The 20,468-nt window shown below is 40.0% G+C and overlaps 2 protein-coding genes and 1 long non-coding RNA gene across 13 annotated transcripts in view; all 3 read right to left on the reverse strand.

Moving 5' to 3' along the window:
* Positions 1-1,396: 1,396 nt before the first annotated feature.
* Positions 1,397-2,787, reverse strand: LOC117810824. The gene is made up of 2 exons (XR_004630857.1): positions 1,908-2,787; positions 1,397-1,591 (listed from the first exon to the last, which is right to left on the reverse strand). It is a non-coding gene; the product is annotated as an uncharacterized LOC117810824 (long non-coding RNA).
* Positions 2,788-3,789: 1,002 nt separating this feature from the next.
* On the reverse strand, positions 3,790-14,281 carry LOC117810471 (retinoblastoma-like protein 2). Of its 3 annotated transcripts, none has more exons than XM_034680317.1 (14): positions 14,145-14,281; positions 12,778-12,857; positions 11,859-11,965; positions 11,451-11,554; positions 11,129-11,257; positions 10,723-10,883; positions 9,571-9,640; positions 9,350-9,435; positions 8,185-8,361; positions 7,249-7,320; positions 6,406-6,466; positions 5,253-5,413; positions 4,937-5,095; positions 3,790-4,811 (listed from the first exon to the last, which is right to left on the reverse strand). In XM_034680317.1, the coding sequence occupies exons 9-14, from the start codon at positions 8,353-8,355 to the stop codon at positions 4,581-4,583; spliced, it is 855 nt and encodes a 284-aa protein (XP_034536208.1). In that variant the 5' UTR covers positions 8,356-8,361; positions 9,350-9,435; positions 9,571-9,640; positions 10,723-10,883; positions 11,129-11,257; positions 11,451-11,554; positions 11,859-11,965; positions 12,778-12,857; positions 14,145-14,281; the 3' UTR covers positions 3,790-4,580. The 3 variants fall into 3 exon arrangements, 2 of the variants coding, with proteins under 2 accessions (XP_034536208.1, XP_034536210.1); XM_034680319.1 differs by having other exon boundaries at positions 9,350-9,432; positions 14,145-14,273; XR_004630786.1 differs by lacking the exons at positions 3,790-4,811; positions 4,937-5,095; positions 5,253-5,413; ... (1 more) ...; positions 7,249-7,320; positions 8,185-8,361 and having other exon boundaries at positions 9,348-9,435; positions 14,145-14,273.
* Positions 14,282-15,995: 1,714 nt separating this feature from the next.
* The window catches only part of chd9 (chromodomain helicase DNA binding protein 9), a 75,714-nt gene continuing 71,241 nt past the window's right edge, over positions 15,996-20,468 (reverse strand). For all 9 annotated transcript variants that reach the window (XM_034678915.1, XM_034678898.1, XM_034678929.1 and 6 more), the window contains exons 38-39: positions 20,359-20,463; positions 15,996-19,927 (exon numbers count right to left, since the gene is read on the reverse strand). In XM_034678915.1, coding sequence (XP_034534806.1) covers positions 18,941-19,927; positions 20,359-20,463 — 1,092 coding nt within the window. In that variant the 3' untranslated portion in view covers positions 15,996-18,940. The remainder of the gene's footprint in view (positions 19,928-20,358; positions 20,464-20,468) is intronic.

The following is a 20,468-nucleotide window of genomic DNA, read 5'->3' on the forward strand; positions in this document are numbered from 1 at the left end:
ATAAATTTAGTGCACACAGTACAGTAAACTGAATAATGATTAATATAACTTTCATCTTGGGTTTGCTTCACTTGGAGTGGCCTTGGGTCCTTTAATAGTCATGGCACAGTGGAAAATTTAATAGCTCACTCTGCATGTCCTTCAAATAAATGTTTCCATAATGGATTTTCACTGGTAGCTATATGTATATACTTAAACTGCACCGTAAGATTTGCCCTTTTTCTATATTTCTAGAGAGAGTTCATCAAACTTAAACTCTGCTGGATCTCAGCGTTACAGCTCCTGGAAAGGAACAGACAATGTCTAAGCTGCTGAGACGTATTAATATAATAATCAAGTATCTCAGGTTGTTTTTAATTCAATTGTCTTTCTTAACATTCCCTGGCTTTGTCAATCAATGTGTCTGCCTTGTCTTTAAAGCGACAGAGGAGTTATCCATTCTGGCACCATTAAAACATCAATGTCTCATTTTTGCTTAATGGCAGAGGAAAGATAATTGGCATGTGTGCATGCATATTAATTAACTGATAATGAGACGATAAGGCCTCTTCTCTATCTGCAGATGTGGAACCACTAATCAATTGGCAGTGAAATGGGCTAAAAATGCGTTTCTTTTATCCCACTACTGAAATTAAAAACCTATTTAGGACCACGTTTTCCAACAAAGTGCTTTTCATTTATCTTCTCCAGCACATTATTCAATCACACTTTCCATTTGTATAATGGTAATATTTTCATGTAATTTCCCACTGCCTCTGAGATGGGTATTTTTGATATGGCTTTGTAAAATGGCTATTCCATTCCAGCTCCATTCACCAGCAGGTAATAAACTTACAACCTATATTTCAGATTAAATGTCTTCAGCAAATGGAGCCAGCCTCAGATGTCTCAGAGCAATGTATAAAAGATCACTTCTGTCCTCTGGTGGAGGCTGAAAGTACTCCATGAGTGTTAGTGCATGCCCCCTGGTGGCCAAAACAGGGAAGTGCTTGAGTATTTTTTACAACCCCCCTCTTGGCAGCATGTCATTATTTGCTATATAAACCTCTCACTGTGTGTGACTGTTCAAATGAGCAGCCTTCTGATATGCAGAGCATGTTGGAGAGCTGGGAGATATCCACGGCTGAAACATAAGCTGGCTATCTTAAAGGGTTGCTGCTTTAGCCTGCAGCAGAATTGGAAGCGTTTGAAAGAGTGTGTTGTAACTATCAGCCCTGACCAGAGGTGTGTGAGCGCTTCAGAGGAAGAGACGAGCAGGATGAACAGAAAACAGCTGTGAAAGCTAACTAAGACATGCAAATGATAAAAACACTGCAGGGGGCTTTACAAAGATCTGAACAAATGCTTAAGAAGAATAAAAAACGCAGGAACGGTACACAAAAACACCACAGTAGTATTTGATTCAGTGTGTTTATCACAAAATAGTCTGTAGGTTATGAACAGGAGCTGTAATTCTTCAGAAGTGTGTGTATTTGTGTGTGTGTGTGCGCCTGGTCCAGATGACATAAAGGTTGATGGACAGTAGTGCAGCGTCGCCTCCTCCTCCTGCTGACAGGCCCTCCTTCAACCCGGACAGGCCAATCTGTACACACTGCGACACAGACACACACAGCCCGTCTCAGTCACCACACAGCCCATTTGTCATGTCAAATAGCTTCAGAAGAGACATGGTGGTCAAGTTATAGAGGTTATTGTATCAAAGTGACCCCAATGCGATGGTCATAAATTGCTTGCTTTGTGGTGAGGTACTTCAACCTTGTTCTATTGATAGAATTGATAAGAGTAAAAGGACAAAGTCAGCTGATGGGTGAAATAGGAAAACATTTGTCATGTAGATTTTGGATACATGACATTTTATCAGAACAGAATTCAAAAACACAGTTTTTAGGTAATATATGCTGTCTTACTTTGAGAGAAGTTAAAGATGAAGTGTTGATCGTGCTCAGCCAGAACTCTCTGTTTTCTCTTCCTTTTCTTTGTCTGTTGTTCCATTAGCTTCCTCAGAAGATGCCTCTTTGGTTGAAGCGGCTGTCTTTGGCCTCTCCTCGGGTTTCTCAGAGGGATCCACCACCATGACTCCGCGGCTTGTGTTACAACCCATGATTGAGCAAAATTTAAGACCCCACAGTGTGCTGTTCAGCTGTTCAGGACTCCAGAGGTAAATAGTGTTCAAACACTGGTCATAACCTTTAAACCTGCACACATGTTGTGGAACTAGTGCCTTTGTTCTCTATGGCAACCTATAGACACCTTGAGTGTGAGTACCTGCATGTGTGTGGTTTTATTTTACAGGCCTTTGACTGTGGGCCATAATTACCTCCTAGGCAACAGTGGTGGAGCATTAACTCGGTGGCATGCCAAAGCATGGTTACTGACAAACACAGAAGGGGATTGGGTTTCTATCAGAGCAGCTACTGTCACCAGCTTTGTCATGTTTAATGTGGTTAAAATTTCTGCTTTCATTCAGTCATAGGATTATTAATTCAATGTGACCACTTAGCTAAACTAATGTATTTGTATTATGTATATAATGGATTATTTTGCACAGGGGGAGTGGATCTGACGGTGAAACGGAAACCCAAAATGTTGATCACAACTTTGGTAGAAACCAGAAATATTTGACCATAAAATTGAGGTCTGTTATAGAACTTGCGTCGGAGAGTCATTAGCTCTTTATCAACTAAAGTAGCTTTAAACCAGCACATCTACAAGGTTATGTTTTGCTTTCTTTATAAGGTTTAATAGTCCTGCACCCTTTTCAGATAGATTTACATCCAGTTAGGGTTCAGTCTTTGGACTCCCGAACGGCTCTTAATTTAGGATCTTTGAAGCCGTATGTTTTACCTTAACTTTGCAAAAAATAAGGGTTTGTGTGTTTAAAACCCTTTTACGTACACTGTTTTCATGGAAGACCTTATAATTGCACAATTTGTGCATTTATTCTGTTACAAAACCATTCTTACTTTTGTTTAGTATTTTAATCAAACTTTTTCTTGTACAGATTAACAAAAAACTGCAAACATATCCACAGAGCAGAACCAGAACCAACTCAAGCAAACAGAATCAGAACCAACTCAAGCAAACAGAGCCAGAACCAGAACCAGAACCAAACTCAAGCAAACAGAACCAGAACCAAACTCAAGTAAACAGAACCATAATCAAACTCAACAAACAGACCCAGAACCAAGTCAAGCAAACAGAACCAGAACCAACTCAAGCAAACAGAACCAGAACCAACTCAAGCAAACAGAACCAGAACCAAACTGGAGCAAACATTATTAATGTCCTCAGTGCAGGTTGGCTTAGACAAAAATCAATGCCTCAGCTTGGGATTGGCTGATCCGATTTATCCTCTCAGTGAGTATTTGCTCTGTCTTCGTGAAGACTCACTCAGAAGGAACAGATGTAGCCACGATACACAGCCTCCCCTCCATCACCTTTATCCTATATCCTCACGTGATTGGCTCTCAGAGCCGCAGCTTTTGATCATGACACATCACTAAGGGTTAGGGTTAGGGCTATGATTAGGGTTATAATCAGGGTTATGATAAGGGTTAGGGTTAGGATTAGGGTTAGGGTTAGGTTTGGGATTAGGGATTATTATTATTATTAAGACACTACAACAAAGATACCTTCAAGAGTGGCTGCTTTTAAAAACTTGGGACTTTTGACACAGGTACCGTCTGAATTGAATAAAAAATATGTCTGACACTATTTTCATAGCTAGTTAAAACAAGTTTTGTGGATTATGGTTATGAACTGTTAACACTACAAAAGTACACATGGCAAAGCAATGCAAGGTAAGTTTATCTATAAAGCACCATTCATACAAAGAGCAATTCAGAATGCTGTACAGAGTTAGAAACAAAACAAAAACCAGAACAGTAACAATCAACAAAACATACAGCAAACACTTAAAATTAGGAGGGATTATTACAAATGATCCAAATTAATCAATTAATCTCAGAACTTTTTCACAAGGATTTAGAATCAAACATTGAATCTGTTCTGTGTCGTGTCGCAGCCCGAGCTGATGATGATGGTTCATTTTTCCAAACACACATTAATGAAGATTAGACACTAGATCATGATTCCTTCAAGCCCTAAACTTCAGTTCAATTGACTTTATGTCTTCAGATGAAGCTCAAAAACCCTGATTAAAAAATATTCTTGCAGTCACAATGTTAAGGACAGATTGGATGTGATAATGAATGGGAGTTTTTATATCAAAATTATTTGATTCTTAAATTAATGTGATGCAGGACAAAAAAAGCTGAGGACATAATTCACTAGAAAGTTCTTAAATTGATTAAAACCTAAAAGTAACAACAATAAGTAAACATTGCAAAAGCTGTAAGTGCTGTATGTATCTTATAAAATATTGCACATGTACAGTATTCCTATTAATGCTGGCCTTGATCTGTTAACATATAAATATAGTTGCAGCACTTTAACTCTTTACAATTAAAGCAGCTTGGACTATAGACAGAGAGTCTGATTTTTGGAAGAATTCAGTCAAAAGAAAGCTCCATTGTGCTCTCCTTGAAGCATCTGATGTTAGTACAACCTTTGAAACAGAGCTAGACTTCACGCTCCTCTCTGCTTGAGAGCAAGTCAGGCTGTGGACCTGCTCGATCATTCTCCACATCCCTAAGTCGCCTGAACAAGGCTGACTGATTGGATGAACGACGCCTCCTCCTTGGAGGTCCATCATCTCCTTCTTCCCCCTCTTCTCCCTCCATTGATAAAGCAACACGGGCTCGCCTGACGGGGACACTGCCACTGCCCATGTCATTGATCTCACGCAGAGGCTGTGGAAGGGGGAGAGTTAAAGAAATAATTTAAGTTAATGAAGGTCTAATAAAATCAGCTATTTACTTCTGCATATCTACATCATACAGCCACTTTTATGGTCTAAAACATTTGTTGCACAGACCTCTGAACTGCCAGAGTTGAAGGTGTAGGTGGGTCCTGAGGTTTCTTGGGGGGTCATTCCTCTGTCGAGTGGTGAAATGAAGATGTTGTAGTCCCTGTGCAGCTGGCGAAGAGTTGTTCTGTTCTGCATGGGATATGGAGTCAAAGGAGGGCTGCCTACCTGCAAAGGAGTTGCAACAAAACCTCATTTTAAGAGATGAAATGAGACGGCGCATCATTAAATACATTTTCTTATAAGTTGAGTTTTTGTGAACTTGGCATTCTTTAGCTTTTTAAATTTGTTCACACAAAATTCAGACTCGAGATTGTTCACTTACTCCAACAGGTGCAGCAAACTGATTGGCAAAGTCTGACATCCTTGGAGAGTAGACATTGTTGAAAAATTTAAAAAGGTTTCCCCTCTGCTCCTCACGGGGTGCAGGATAATGCGCTGATGGTGTGTCAGGAGTTGGAATACCAGCACATTGGTCTTCATTATCTGTAATCAACAGTGAAGTAAATGATCACTTCTCATTGTACTGTAACAGGCCCACAGAATTAAACGTGTCAAATACCGTAACTCATGTGGGATTCAAAGGGCAGTAATATTAGTAGAATCCAAAGAAACTGTGTGTTTTGTGTTTAATGCTGGGAAATATAAAGGCTCCACTGTCATTTGAGAGGTATGTGAATATTTGGTGTTATTGTTATCATTTTGTGTGTTTTGAGTGCAGTTATATAACGAGGATGTGAAGTAGAGGACGGAGAGGTACAAAGGACTCTGAGGTAAACAGAGGTAGTAGCGCCAGGCTATACTGCAGCTACTGCATACACAGATTGTTTAATGATACAATAATTGTATAGATTCATGAAGTTAACGAAACTGTGTGGATGCCTGAACTAAAGGCGGATTGACATGGACCTCCACTTGGATGAAAAGGTATGTATGTTCATCATATTTCCAAAAGAACCTCCTAAGTGTTTAACACAGACAAGAAATCAAGTCGATTGTGAGTGGCAATGTATGGCTGATGCGTGCATGTTCCACCCTGTGTGGGAATGCTTAGCTAATATCTTTCTGTGAGTCGGAAGGGGCCCAATCTCAAGGTGAAACTGTTTTTGTGTATTATAAATTGCCTGTTGTTTTGAAACTGTGGCAATAAAGTAAAAAAAAAAGAAAAGAAATCAAGACGAGTGTTACAGTACATTTAGAGACGACTGTTGAATCAGAAATTACTGATATCTCTCAGATAGTACTGTGACACATTTTGGTAACAGCCTGTCTGAAAAAGGCCACTATCATCCCTGTCCCAAAGCAGACCAACATCAGCTCCCTGAAGACGACAGACCGGTCGCACTGACACCCATCCTCTCAAAGTGCGCTGAGAGACACTTACTTACATATCAACCTTACCAACATACTCATGCCTGGGAACTGAGGAAAAGTCAAACTGCCACGCTAATGGCAGTTTTCACAAAATTAATTCTTACTGTTGTTTCCGGAGAGGGAGTCTTCTTCGCTTCCTCCAGAAATCAGTACATCTTTGCAGACCTGTGAACAGGAAACGTCTGAGTTCATTCAACTCTTAAAGTAAAAGAGCCAAAACAAAGTCATGCACGCACAGAGGCAGACCATTTTAATTTGTCAACACTTAAAGCTGCTGTTGGTAGGAATGGTGTAAAAAATGTTACTTTTTTTCTGCTGGGTTTGGAGAAAAGGTCATAATGCCCATCTGTACTCATCGGGAAGTGGAGTAATTTGAGACTTTGCGAAATTTCTGCGTTTTCCAATGCCTTTGTATCAAGCAATGTTATTATTCCCCTCGTTCCCGTTATGACGGACCAATCAGAGCTAATCTCCAATCCGCTGTCCTGATTAAGGGGCGGCCCCTACTACATCCTCCGATTGGTTATGAGTCCGGCACTATCATGACTACACACACCGATCTGTGTTGGTGGGCTAAGAGGAAATCTGGTTAGGAGGGATAGTGTTGACATTCGAAGTCCCTCTCTCTGAACAGATGTTTACTCTGTGACTACCAACAGCAGCTTTAATCAAATCAAGAAAAGTCTGATCTGATAAAGCTTTTATAGTGCAGTATCACCTGAAGCCACAGTTATAAATCCAAACTAACTAAATACTAATGCAAACTATCTTCTTGGAATGAAAATGTACTGATGGTCAAGTTTCTGTATTAATCACCTGGTTTTATTCACAGGTCAAAAAGAACTGAGATATTGACTGTGATGTGAATGAGACAAGGTAATTTCAGTCTTATCCTTAACAAAGTTAGTGATGATGAGAGGAATAATCTTAAAAGAAAAGAAACATACGCTTTTGCTGATATGTGGCTGAGACTTGTAGCACCTCACTATGTGCTTAAAGGGTATCTCCTCATTGATGGCCTGTAAAAGAAACACAAAATCTGTTAGTAAATCATAGATTATATGCTTAAATACATTTCTGATTTCAAGTGTTACATGTGATTCAGTTATTAATTTGCCTTGTTTTGGAGGGATGGGAATTGCTAACCCTTGTTGCTATTGACACCATTATCAAGCCTCCTTAACCCGAGACCTTATTAATTCCATCTTTCAGTCTTTTCTATGATTTGGTGGATGGATGAGGGGACAATGTGTTTCCAACAGAACTGGTTTTGGTTTTTTATCAAGTGACTGTTTCTGAACACAAGGATTATCAGACTCGATAAGCTCTAACGTTATCAATTTTCTGCTTTTAAAAATTCTGGAAATGGGTTTTTAATAGAACTGGTTTTGATCTCCATCCCTAGAGAAGAGTGTGGGACAACATGCATCAAAGGGTTGAGGAACTGGTGACCGCTGCAACAAGGACTGAAGCCTCTGTACACCCCAGAGCTAAACTTGCGCTCCTGCAGTTACGTATTTTGGTAAACTTACAATCCCACTGCCTAATACTGTCAGGAACGAGGGGGATTGGGACGCAATTGTGACCAAGGGGTTTTTAAAGTTATCCTGAAGGAATGACCATACAATCACAAGTGTTAAGAAGGGGAGAGGGAAAAGACCAAATAATATTGAGGAGAAACAAACAGTTTACCCAAACAATAGCTCAGAAAAAGAGAAACAAAACCACTGCTGCCTTGCAGCTGACAAGAACCAAACCCAGGAATAACTCCTAATACAAAACAGAAAGGTGGCTGAAGTATGCCAAACACAAACACTTTTAGAGAAGTAAATATATGTCTCATTCAAAGAGCTGAGACTTTTCTCAGATATATTTCAGTCCACCTTGGCTATGATGAAGATGGCACACATGAGCAGCTGGTCCAGGTGACGGTCTTCCATTAGGTGAGGGAAGTTGACCAGAGAGTGCTCGAAACAGGTCCAGATCTTTACTCGCAGCTCATCAGAAATGCCCAATGTGGGAAACCGCTTCGTCAGATGCCTTTCCGCCAACATGTAAACCTGAGACAAAGAAGAAACAAAAAACACTAGGCTGAACATTATATAATATACTATATGTTATTTAGAAAAATAGGTTAAAAAAGGGGAAGAAAATGTTCATTGTGTGTTAGGTACACAAAAATTAAAGGAAATACATGCAATACATTTGCAGTGCTAAATCATTTCAGCCAGCAATACTTTGAGTAACTCTCTTAAAAAGGAATATTAGCATAATAATATTATGTTGGTGAGAGTCAATGTTTTAGTAGCTGAAGTATCCTTCTTCTGTTTTAAAGTTATTGAGATTTCCACTCATCATTTTGAACTGGCTTTGGTTGCATCAAGGAGAACAATCCTTGCAGAGAGCAGATGAGGCTTAACACATCAGCCAAAATGCAATCTTGGAACCCAGAACTTTGGCAAGATACTAGCTCTGTTATATGTCAGCATTTATGGGCAGATATCTCTATAGGCTCTAGTCCCTGAAGCTATTCAACAATTTCAATCTGTGCACCTCAAGTTGTTAATCAGCCCTCACACAATGACCAGGACAAAGAGGGGAACTCTGATATGTATACATTTTCTCATCATCTATTGGCTAAACCTGAGGCTCTGAAATAAACCCCAGAAAAAAAATATTTTAAGATAGAAAATAGAAAATAGTTGACCTGTCCCGAGACTGGCCTGTAGTCAACATTACCACATGGTAAGACTATATACTATATACACCATATACTGTGACAGTGTTCTAGGACAGGAAAGGACAAGGAGTATTTACAGTGTGGACACTTGCGGTCTGGGTTCTACATGATGAAGCACATGATGTGATGTGGACTGCATCATTTTAAATGGTCGATGATGCAAAGTACAAAAGGGTCTCTTCATACACTTTTTCCCCTCTTGATAGAAAAGTGAAGAGTTAATGGGTTCTGAAAAGTACTTATCCAGAGCCACAGGACAGATGATCATTTTGCACTATAGGAATCTACTTGTTGGTAGATTAACTGACCTTACGAGCAAACACAGTGAGGGACGTGCTTCTCTGTGGTTTTTCAGCTGATGTGGAAGGCTGTTCGTCAGTGTCTGCAGACACTGCTGTAAACAGAGTTTACCAGTTAATACTCAACAAGGACCCTTGTGGTTTCAATGTGCAGGAATATCAAATTGATCAATGTTTTTATTAATTACAATAATGTAATCAGAAAGTATCTGTTACACACTGAATCATACCTTCTGGTAGGTTTCCTTCAGGTTGCACATCAGATCCATTTGGGTCCTTCGGTCTGTTAGGAGGCGTCACCTGAGTATGACACAGACCCATCATCAAAAGCTCCATATGCTTTTGATACTACAATAACAACACATTTAGTGTAAAAACATATTTTAGATTTTTTTTTCAATATCCTTCTCACAGATTATACCAACATGAAGATAATAGAGTTTCATGAATTAACCCTTCAGTTCATTTCACACATGTACTAAATGCAAAGGTAGAGGTGGTACGCACATCAAGAACTTGAAGCGCCGGTTGCTTGACAGAGATAGCAGACGTGAAGGGTAGATGAGTCTGCACACCAGAAGCTGCTCCAATCTCACCACATGATACTTCTCATTAAATTCTATTTAGAGCAGACTCATCTACCTTTCACACATGTACAAAACCCCTGGAAATGTTCCTAAATTGTCATGGGGGGCTGCGTGTGTGAATGCGAACATGCCCTAGACCTGTCCCGAAAAGTACCATAATTTAAGAAAGCGAGAGAATAAACTTGACATGTCTTCAGCCCTCTGTCTCATTAAAAAACTCAAATTTACCGCATCAGCAAATGCACTGATACTTCCTTGTGAGTAGGAGTGATGCTACACATCTCTCATGTGTGAAACAAGCAGAAGAATGTGTGTAATGAACTCTAATGCTGATCCTACTATGTCACTAATTCACCCTTTAAATAGAAGGAAAGTAATGAACCATGGACTTTGGACCATGTTTTAGTTGGTCTATGGTGCAGTCACTTTCTGTGGTCTCAAGATAGGAATATGCCACCTGTGTGTCTGACCACACCTCATACTAAGACCTCACGTCCATGGACGCTATCATGGGTGAAGTTCATCTGCTCCATAGGCTCCAGTGTCTCTGAGAGCCAAGCCGCTTTGTGCATAGTAGACAATAGAGCCTATTATGTTTTCTGCTATTCTGTTTGCATTATGAATACATCCTTATATAGTTTCTACAGTATTGACCTGGAAACAGTCAAATTTCAGGACCTGAACATCTTTAGTTGTAAAGAAAATGGTTCATTAATGGAAAGGGTAAGAGTAAGGGTAATTGATAACTTCTGGTATTGATTTAATGTATTTCTGTGTGATTTATGCATTGGCAACCTGTTGGCAGGTAGGCAAACGGCCCTCATTGGCTCTGATTTCCTCCCACAGTGGTGAGTCACTGGTCCAAGCCAAGCTCTCTAGAATTTCCTCCTCCACTTGGGCGAGATGACTGAGTGCAATCTGAGCAGCTGCTCTGCCCGCAACACTGGCTCAATCACCTGTCAGACAAGGTAAAACAACATGGAGAAGTGAGGTGTCGTGTGGTTGTTTGATACTTGATACAATTTAACACACTGTTAGTGAAACTAAATAGGCATTGAAGAAAAAAATGACCAAAAAAAAAGAATGGTCGCATGTGAAAATTGACAATGCATTAATATTATTGTCTAAATAACAAGATGATGAATATTTGCAAATCGGGGGCATCCCCACTGTAAGCAAATGTAAAAGTTAGGAAACAAACTTTTATGTAGTGGTACGGTGCCAGGCGGAAGATCAGAGGGATTTCACATGGCAGGTTGATCAATGATAGAGTGATCTCTAGACAACAGGCCACAAGACACGACTGCTGCAGTTCATGGTTCAAGAAGCTCTGCGACAAAAACAAAAAACACACAAAATAAAAAGAACACTTTCTAAAACAGCAGCAAAAAGGTCTAAACAGGTTATATGATATATTTTTCCCTCACTTCACTCAGTCACTGCTCATACAGTGCCCTTAGTGTACAGAAAGACTTTGTTAGACAGCAGTTCTAGTTTCAACCACAGGAGGGCAGAGCACTCACCGACATGTCACTGATGCCCAGCCGTTTACTCTCTTGAATGGCAATCTTCTCCAGGATCCTGTAATACCTATTCCCAGCTTGATGACGGCACTCATCTGCTGACTCTGAGAGCAATATCACATGGGTTATTTTTGAAAGATGTCAACAACAAGAGATTCATTTCAGAATTTGATCCCTGTGTTCAAAAAGACAACCCCCTATTCTCATGGAATACGACATGTGAACAGGAAGTGTTTCCCTGCTGTACTCAAAGGGACACTTCTGTTTCTGGTATATTCAGTAAATATTCAAAATATGCTATGTTTGTTTCTCTGATAACTGCCATCATAAGAATATGGGGTATATACAGTATTTGACAACAGCAACCCCTGCCCCAAAGTATATAGATGATTTAATATATTAGCGTACCGTTAGTCCTCTCATTTTCTGCATTGTTTCTGTAGTGCTGCAAGAATACGCTTAGCATGCGTCTCAGTCTGGTCTGAATCCCCTCTGCTGGATCTCTGGAGCAGGCCCTAAATAAGGGGGGTAAAAAAAAAACAATACATTAGCGCATGCTTTAAATGAGCAGTTGGTGGAAAACACATGAAAAATAATTTGAAGACCTCTTACAAGTCCCTGCAAGTAAACATAATGTTAACACTTTGTCATTTTTTCTTAATGTATATCTTTTTTCACATACACTAAATATTAAATACAAAAGCAGCCTCTCTTACACTGCATGCAGAATCAGAAGTTGAAATGCATAATGCATGTAAAGTTTGTTTTATTGCTATTATCTGTATTAGTAGCTCTGTAAAGCCGCTGTACGCTAACATTACCTTAACCCAGGGGTTCCCAAGTGTGGGTCGAGACCCTCTGGGGGGTCATGAAATGTCTTCCAGAATGTTTTGTTTTTTTAAGTTATCTAAAATTAGTACATTTTACCCTTTATATTAAAAAATATTAACAAAAATAGTAGGTAAACTTGAAATTTAACCTTGAAAATAGAAAAAGTAATGAGTTTTCTCCCTTTCTTTTCGCCAGATGACTCCTAAGTTTAGGGTTAGTAAACAGTTAATTATCAAAAGCATCAGTAGCAGTAGGTTAATTCATAACAGCACAGGAAACACAACCACATGCTCATATAGGTAGGCTTATTTTCTGCAGACCAGCTAAATGAAGCCACGTTAAATCACTCTGAGGGACAGTGGGGGTCACAAGTCTTTGGCACCTATATTTTGGGGGTCGTGGGCTGAAAAGTTTGGGAATCCCAGCCTTAACCTACCAGAATGTTACTTTTCTATGATCCCATACAACAAAAAGGATACTGCATGAGAGAGCTTACTTGAACATGGCGGTCAGGCGATCACTCGGGCCAAAACTTGGCCTTTCCAGGTTGCCCTCAGGTTCAGCGCTCATGGTGACCTGCACACAGAAAAGGTAACAAACAGGAATCGACTTGATACACATGGTAGCCACTTTCCCTTTGGCGTCATTCACAGGGTTGGAAGCCCAAACTCTATTATAATGTCACTGTTGTTTTCCATGTTTTCAGTTAAATTAAATCAAGTGTAACTTATAATCATCTTAATCGTACTACTTCAGGACTGACCAGCAACTAAAAGACAATCAACGGGGAAACACTTTATGGAAAATGTTTAAATAATATATTTGATTAGTAGTTGTGGTCAGCCTACAGCTAACATTAGCATTCATCCCTTGCTAGATGATGAGCATTAGTTAGGCACTGCCTAATATATATTATCATCATTGATAATATATGTGCAGACTTAAATGATGAACCTTTTACTTTTTCTTCTTTTAATGTAGGGAGCATATACTTGTTAATTACACAGCTGTATAACAGCAAGCAACAAGCTGTTATTTCTTGCAATTTTAAATGTAACGACCGGCCCAATTTACATTACCCTTTACATGTTGCACTGTTCTTTTCAGAAGGGGTGGAAGCTGAGAGAGGGGTGGTACAAGTTGTGGGCTGTGATTATGCTTCTTTATCAGAAGAGCATCACATAAATACTAGCTGTCCCCATAGTCTGTAAATAAATGGCTGTGCTCCATGTGTGCAGGAAACTGAAAAAGTCAATAACTACTCTTGAGTCATTTGTTTATCTTGACAATCTTGTTATGGAGTAATGATCTAAATGACAGTGCAAATGGCACTGAGTCACGATCCTTACTTAGTATTTATTCTATCTTCTTTTTTAATTATTTTATTCTATTTTTCTGGTATTTATTTGGTTTTCTTTAAATGATTGATTTTATATCATTTTCATTTTTTAAGTATTTCATATCACGTTCCTCTATCTTGTGTTTCTACTTCCTCAGTCAAAATCTAGTTTGATCAGTATGAGGATTTCATGCTTTACATGTTGAACATTTTTAAAGGTCGCACCCATTTCCTGTTGTCTTCTGACTGCCCTGCTCTAAGTTCCTTTAAATGGCCTTACTTTCACTTTCCATTTACTTTCATTCACGTGTTTGGACCATTTAAAAAAACACATTTGATATGACGGTTGTTAAAACTTTATTTATTTTTAATATAGTCATTAGTCAACTTCAGAAGGTTAATCTATAGCAGCATTATAACACTCTGCTAAACTCAACTTTTTATACTTTATACTAAATCATCTTGACAGCTTATTCTGATATAGCTCGAGAAAACTCAAATAAAACAGACTTAAAATCACTTACCAGAGTTGGTTTAAACAGCTTTCAACTTGTTCTTACAGTAAATAATCCCCTGAATAATCTCTTTGTAGAAGTGGACTTCCTCCTTTCCGGGTTGTCAACCTTCCACCGAGTGACGCAGAATTCACATCTCGCGCCTCTCCCATCAGCTGACTATGGACAGGCCCCAACATATCACCGTACATGTGGCGTTTGATTGGCTGCTGTAATCAGGAAATGTTTAGTAATAGGTCCATGTGCGCCATCAAGGGGAGGGACACTTTACAAGACAAAAATACACTGGGTTGGAAGGCCTTCATATGTTTTTAAACTGTAGCTCTATAGCAGGGTTGTCAAACTCATTTCAGTTCAATTGGATCTCAAGAGGGCCGGACGAGTAAAATCACAACATAATAACCTAAAGAGAAGGACAACTCAAAAGTGTTTCCTTTGTTTTAGTGCAAAAAAGTACAAGTACATTCTGAAATGTCCACATTACATGAACTATCTTTTTAGAAAAACAGCTGTTCCCATAGTAAAATAAATTTAGAGAGGAGATCTCAAAAGTGTTTCATTTATGTCTCCTAGACAACAATGAGATCTGTTTGAAAGCAAAATGAGGCTATAGCTTATGTCTCCTGTTTCTCATTCTTGCCTCCAGAAAAAAGTTGCAAAAAGTCTCAGCTTAGTCCCCCTTTCAGTTCAAAAGGAGATCTCGTCAAAATCTGAAATGATTCTCAGGTATTTCTCAAGTTTTGTGACTCCTTTTGAGCTCAGGTGGAGAAATCAGGGAGCTCTCTCAATTATCTCAATCTAACCTCATCCATTTGTTTTTGTCAGACTCAGTTTATGTGTCTCAAGTTGAGCTCAGATGGAGCAAAGAGCCCGAGCTCATCTTTTCATGAACACTTATAGTGCCCTGCAAAGTTAAGATTTCAATGTCTTGTCTACAAACTTAGAATTCTCATTAAAACATTTGAACCACTTGCAAGATCAGCTATTTAGATGCCACATGCGTGTGGCACTTGGTTCCAGTCCATTAGAGCACTAAGGGACTAATGTTGAGTGTAAACAGCCAAACAGCGGCTGTCAGTCTGCATTCTGATATAGTACACAGTATATGTCTAGTATGTAGGGATGTACTGATTTTTTGCCAGTTTGTTCTCAGCCGGGCCTCGCCCTTCTCAGTCTCTTTTGTCAGGGTTGAATGTGTCCCTCTGACAACACCCTTGGCCCCAGCCTGCCCCCCCCCCAGTAAAATTGGTCCAGAACCTCCACTGTATGTTTGACACCCCTGCTCTATAGTTTTGACCATAACTGAGGGGACTGATGCAGAAGTGTAATAAGTTGCTTACACCTGTATTTCCATTAATGGTGCAGTACCAGCATTAGAAAGACCTGTGCATTATCCTATCTTATTATGACAGGGACACCTTCACTTCAGTGGGATAATAGTTATGCATACTGTAGTCTACCTGGTGACAACACAATTCAATTTATATACATGATTTGTACCATTGTTTTGGGCAGTACTTGCTGAACGCTGTATTTAAATGATTTCAGTTAGCACTGAGGAACCATGCCAAGAGTCTTTATGGCGGCTGGGACTTGTGCTTTTTTCTGATTTGGAACTCTGGCCTTTTGATAAAAGGGACACTATCACATACAAAAGGGCGTGAGTTCAGAGTTCAAGAACAATATTTCAAACTATTGGTATGTATTTTTATGAAACTGAATGCTAGTGATGCCAGGTTGAGAAGCAAATTGCAAGGGGACACTTAAGAGTGCACACAAGAGAGGAGTAAAAGTGACTGATATATGCAATTTCTTAAATGAGGACCCCCGGATAAAGCAACAAGCACAGGCACACTTAAGTGATAGTCAGAAGAATATGTTTAATAAAAATAATTAAACCTCAATTTCCTCTATAGAACTTCATAGAAAGTAATCCAATAAATTACAAACGACTTTTTAAGACAAGTTGTCCTGCACTACATAAAGAATTATTTTGACTACACAGACCACAACTTGCAAATATTACAACTGTTCAATGAAATAAAACAAGACAAAAAACTGACCAGGGTGACATTTAGGATATTATCAAGCCTGAAATAAAAATACAAACCAATGATGCTAGTTTCGTCATCTCAGTAATTACATGTATGCAAACTGAAAGAAAACCTCCCTGTACAGCAGTAGTGTGTTTTGTCTTTCCTCTTGCATATTGGTCATCGTTTACTTTTGTCTGATTCAACATTGCCTCTCTAGCATTTGCAATGTCTTGCGAATCATTGTACAGTACAAAATAAGAAAACAAGGTAAGCAAAATGAAAGCAAAAAAAAATCCAATCTTATGACTGCCATCGTTTCCATTTGTGTCCTATAGAGGTTTAGCACTGTCATAAATCCATCAACACATCATCGCGGAGCAACAAAAAGTAGCAAAAGTCATCAGATCACCTACAGCAGAAGTATAGCGATGGCTGGATGTTTTGCATAAGGGCACTACAAGTTTAAAGAGAACAGGGGTGCAGATATACAAAAATGACAGTGGCATGTTTAAGTTCACTGCTCAGACATAGAAAAATACTGTACTGTTAGTAATAATATCAAAAGAAATGCTGTTGCATTGCAAGCAAAACCCATGAGGAGGTCTAAATAACAGGCATATAAGAAAACTGCTTAAAGCAACATTAGAGATCAGACATGTCTTCAGCCACTCCAGATTAGATGCTACAGCAGTACTTAAGAACTAAATAGACTGAGTTAAGTCAGTGGAGGTTTACCAACACTGGAGGGGCGCTCTGTGAGTTCAAACACAAACCTGAACCTCTGAAATTATTTTGAAAAGTGTATCTAACAGTCCACTGTGTAACAGCAGTCCTAGAGCAAGCACTGTTGTGCTTGAGAGGGTTACAAAAAGGTACTTCGGCTCAAGTGTTTGTGTGTATCCTGGTTACAGCTGAACATTGCCATGAGCAGAGATGATGACGAACAAAATGATAAACACAGCCAAGCACTAAGTGAAAAAATGCACAAACATGGACACTTAGCACAAATCTGAGCTGTTCATTAGTCAGACGGAAGAGGAACGATAGAGCAAGGTACAGGATAAGGGCACTTCTACACCTAGCTGAAGCTCCATTTGTTTTTTAAAACACAATTCGAGCACTGAGTGAAACAAATACAACAAGCTGCAAACGCCCAGCAACACCAGCTGCTGCCAATATTTCGCCTTTCCAGAAATTAGCCTGTCTGGCACTGCATGCGTCAGATTGAATGCTCGATCAATGACAATCACCACAATCATAGGCAAGATTTGAACTATTTTGTGCTTGTGCCATGTGCGTTCTGTAAGACTTTGGTAGACAGGCGAACATGCAATGCAGAATCCAAAAAGGAACTGAAATTGCCAATCCAGAAGTGTTTGAAGTTTAAAACATTGATATCGTATTTTCTACTGGCTTGCAAGGCCCCCCTATTTTAGAGACAACATTCAGACTGAACAGTTGTGGAAGCAGTAGAAAGCAGGTGAGAGAAGCAGTCCAGCCAAAGAAGTCAGCACAGTGGAAGCTCTCAGTAAGAACAAAAAAAGAAAAGAAAAATAGCCTCTGACATACACATTTTAGCAGAGTAAGACTTTATGTACATGGACAGCAAAAGACACACCTATGCACATGTAAATCAGCACAGTGAAGCCAATCATTTTAGCACAGTCGAGGTAAGATGCAGTCAAATACGGCGGGGCTGTAGTAATAATATCCATGAGAGAGACCACTAAACTCTGTCAGGACCAAACAAGGTCAAAGGGCAGTTTTTGGCACACAGTAAAAGGTTGTTTTCTGTCCCCACAGCTCGAGGAGTTAATGAGACACTGTAGTTAAAATCAACAGATGTGCAAGTGAACGGAGTAAGCTTACTGTGAGAAGCTAAAGTGCGCCTTGGACTTGTGACATGTTCTTAAGGTGATGGTGAAAATAAGGAGTTTTCTTTTTTTTTTGAAGCCTTTAAAAAAATTAATCACAGCAGAATTTTGATCTACCTTGACGGATTCAAGCTTATGTTGTTTGTTTGAAGAAAGTAATACTTGAACAGATTTCCCCCCTACATTTGAAGCTTTGTTAAATAGGGAGCTTCAGGCAATTCTGTTTCCCGAAAAAAAGGATGTGAACAAATGCAGAAATTAACTCTCCGACATGATATGAAAGGAAGTGAGGTTGAGTTGTGCACTGGGTTGGAACATGGCAGACAGAGAATCTACAGCTTCAGTGACATTCATTAGCTGCCCAAGTTATTGCTGACATATCTAATGTATGATCTGCAAAGCATAAGTGTCAACAAACCTGTAAAAGTTCTTACTATGTACAAGAGAAACCAAAGTGTTTGTCAAGTCTCATTCTCCCAACCCCTGACAATCAAAATATATTAATAGTACAGCTCAACGAGCATGTTGATGTAGTTTCACTTTTTTAATAAAATTAAATCCTGACATAATTACAATAATGCCTTTTTTTGTTGTATTTGTACATAATCGTGTGGTACAAGTTCACAGAGTTCAGAAATCTACTAAAGTCTGACATGCAAAATGTCTCAAAACAAGTACCATTGAACAAGAACTGAAATCTCATTTCAGTGTCTTTAAGTCAGTTGTCTGTTTTTTTCATATTTTTGTGGTCTTTATTACACAACATTTGAGTTAGTTCTTGTATTTACATGTAAAGAAATCGCAACATAAGTGCTGGAAAATCCATATATATGTGAATATATGTATACATTTCTAGGCAATACATAAATAAATCTATAATTATATATTCAGAAGGTCAGTCCTCATCACTGGAGTCTGATCCATCGGATGAGGAAGAGGAGCTCCCAGACTCTGATGAAGATGACTCGGCTTTCCCCGAACCTTCAGGACCACTGTTCTCTTTTTGCTCTGCTGACTCCTCTTCTTCTTCATCTTCCTCTAACTCCTCGTCATCCTCCTCTTTATCCTTGTCTGCTGCTCGCACCTCTGTCTCCCGTGGCAATGACTGAGAGGCTGCAGGCTGAGGAGGAGGAGGAGGAGCAGGAGAAAGGGTGGGGTCACTGTTTGAGCTCTGCAGCTGTGTGGCAGACACAGGAAGGTTAAGGCCTGGAGTGAGAAGCATCCCTGGGTACAGCATACTGGAGAGTAACAAGGGGTTAAGAGACAGTGGGTGACTAGAGGCTGCAGAAACAGCTGAAGCACTTTGTGGGGCTGCGACTGAGGAAGAGGAGCTGGAAGTGGAGGAAGGGGTCGTGTTTGAGCCCTCTGTCCTTTCTCCTTTGGTGTCTGAGGTGTGAGAGGGGGCTTTAGAGGCTGAAGGCTCTCCTGCAACACCGCCGATGGCTCCCTTTGTCCCCTCTTCAGGGCCTCCAGTACTCTCCTGAGCAGGCTTCCCCAGTAAACTGCTCATGCCAATGAGGTTTGGGATTCCTGCCATGCCAGAGAGCATCATGGGAAACATAGCAGCCAGGTTACTTGCAGCCAGGTTGCTAGCATCAGATGGCAGCCCCATTAGACCTGCAGTGAGCTGCAGGGACTGTAAGCTCTGGAGGTTTTGCTGGAAGGCCTGCAGGCTGGCGAGGTCCATTCCAGAGAGGAGGCCATTGGAAAGCAGAGGGTTCAGACCCAAGGCTGCTGGGTTGGGTGCTGCTGCCGCCGCTGCTGCCGCCGCTGACGCTGCTTTGGCCAGAGGATTCTTAGGACGACGTCCACGACGGCTCACTTCCTCAGGAACTATTGGGCCTGTTAGGATCCTGTCAAACATGCTCTCTGGAAGATAACCCTGGAGAAAACACAAACAATATCACAGAACATTACAAATCATCGTAATGAAGACTCATCTTAAGAACACTCTATGACACAAAAATCCACAATTAGGACATGTTTATTGGGTTAGAACTGATGCAGTGAATCGCCTTCAACCCAGTCCTACTCTCACTTAGACTAATGATCAGTTTTGGCTATAGCTTTTGCTTTACCATCACTGATTTAAACTAAGTGGAAAAATAACACCCTAACATGGTAGCTGAACATATTATTTCTGTGAAATGCTTCCAAAGGATTACTTGCGTGGCAACTTTATGACACTGCTTTAGATTTAACTGTAATGTATCTAATGAACTGCCTGTATATGGCCACTGTCCAAATAACCTTTCTTTGAGTAAAAAGGGTCTGCAAAAGTGTGATGTGATGGATATGTAACACTTGACGCACCGACTGTTTGACAACATCCGCCCATTCAGGTGGGACTCCATACTCGGGGTTCTCTTGAAGGAACCGGCACAGATCTTTCAGAGGAGGAGCAAAGGCTCCACCGACCTGCA

The sequence above is a fragment of the Notolabrus celidotus genome, chromosome 3, assembly GCF_009762535.1.
Source record: "Notolabrus celidotus isolate fNotCel1 chromosome 3, fNotCel1.pri, whole genome shotgun sequence".
Taxonomy (NCBI): domain Eukaryota; kingdom Metazoa; phylum Chordata; class Actinopteri; order Labriformes; family Labridae; genus Notolabrus; species Notolabrus celidotus.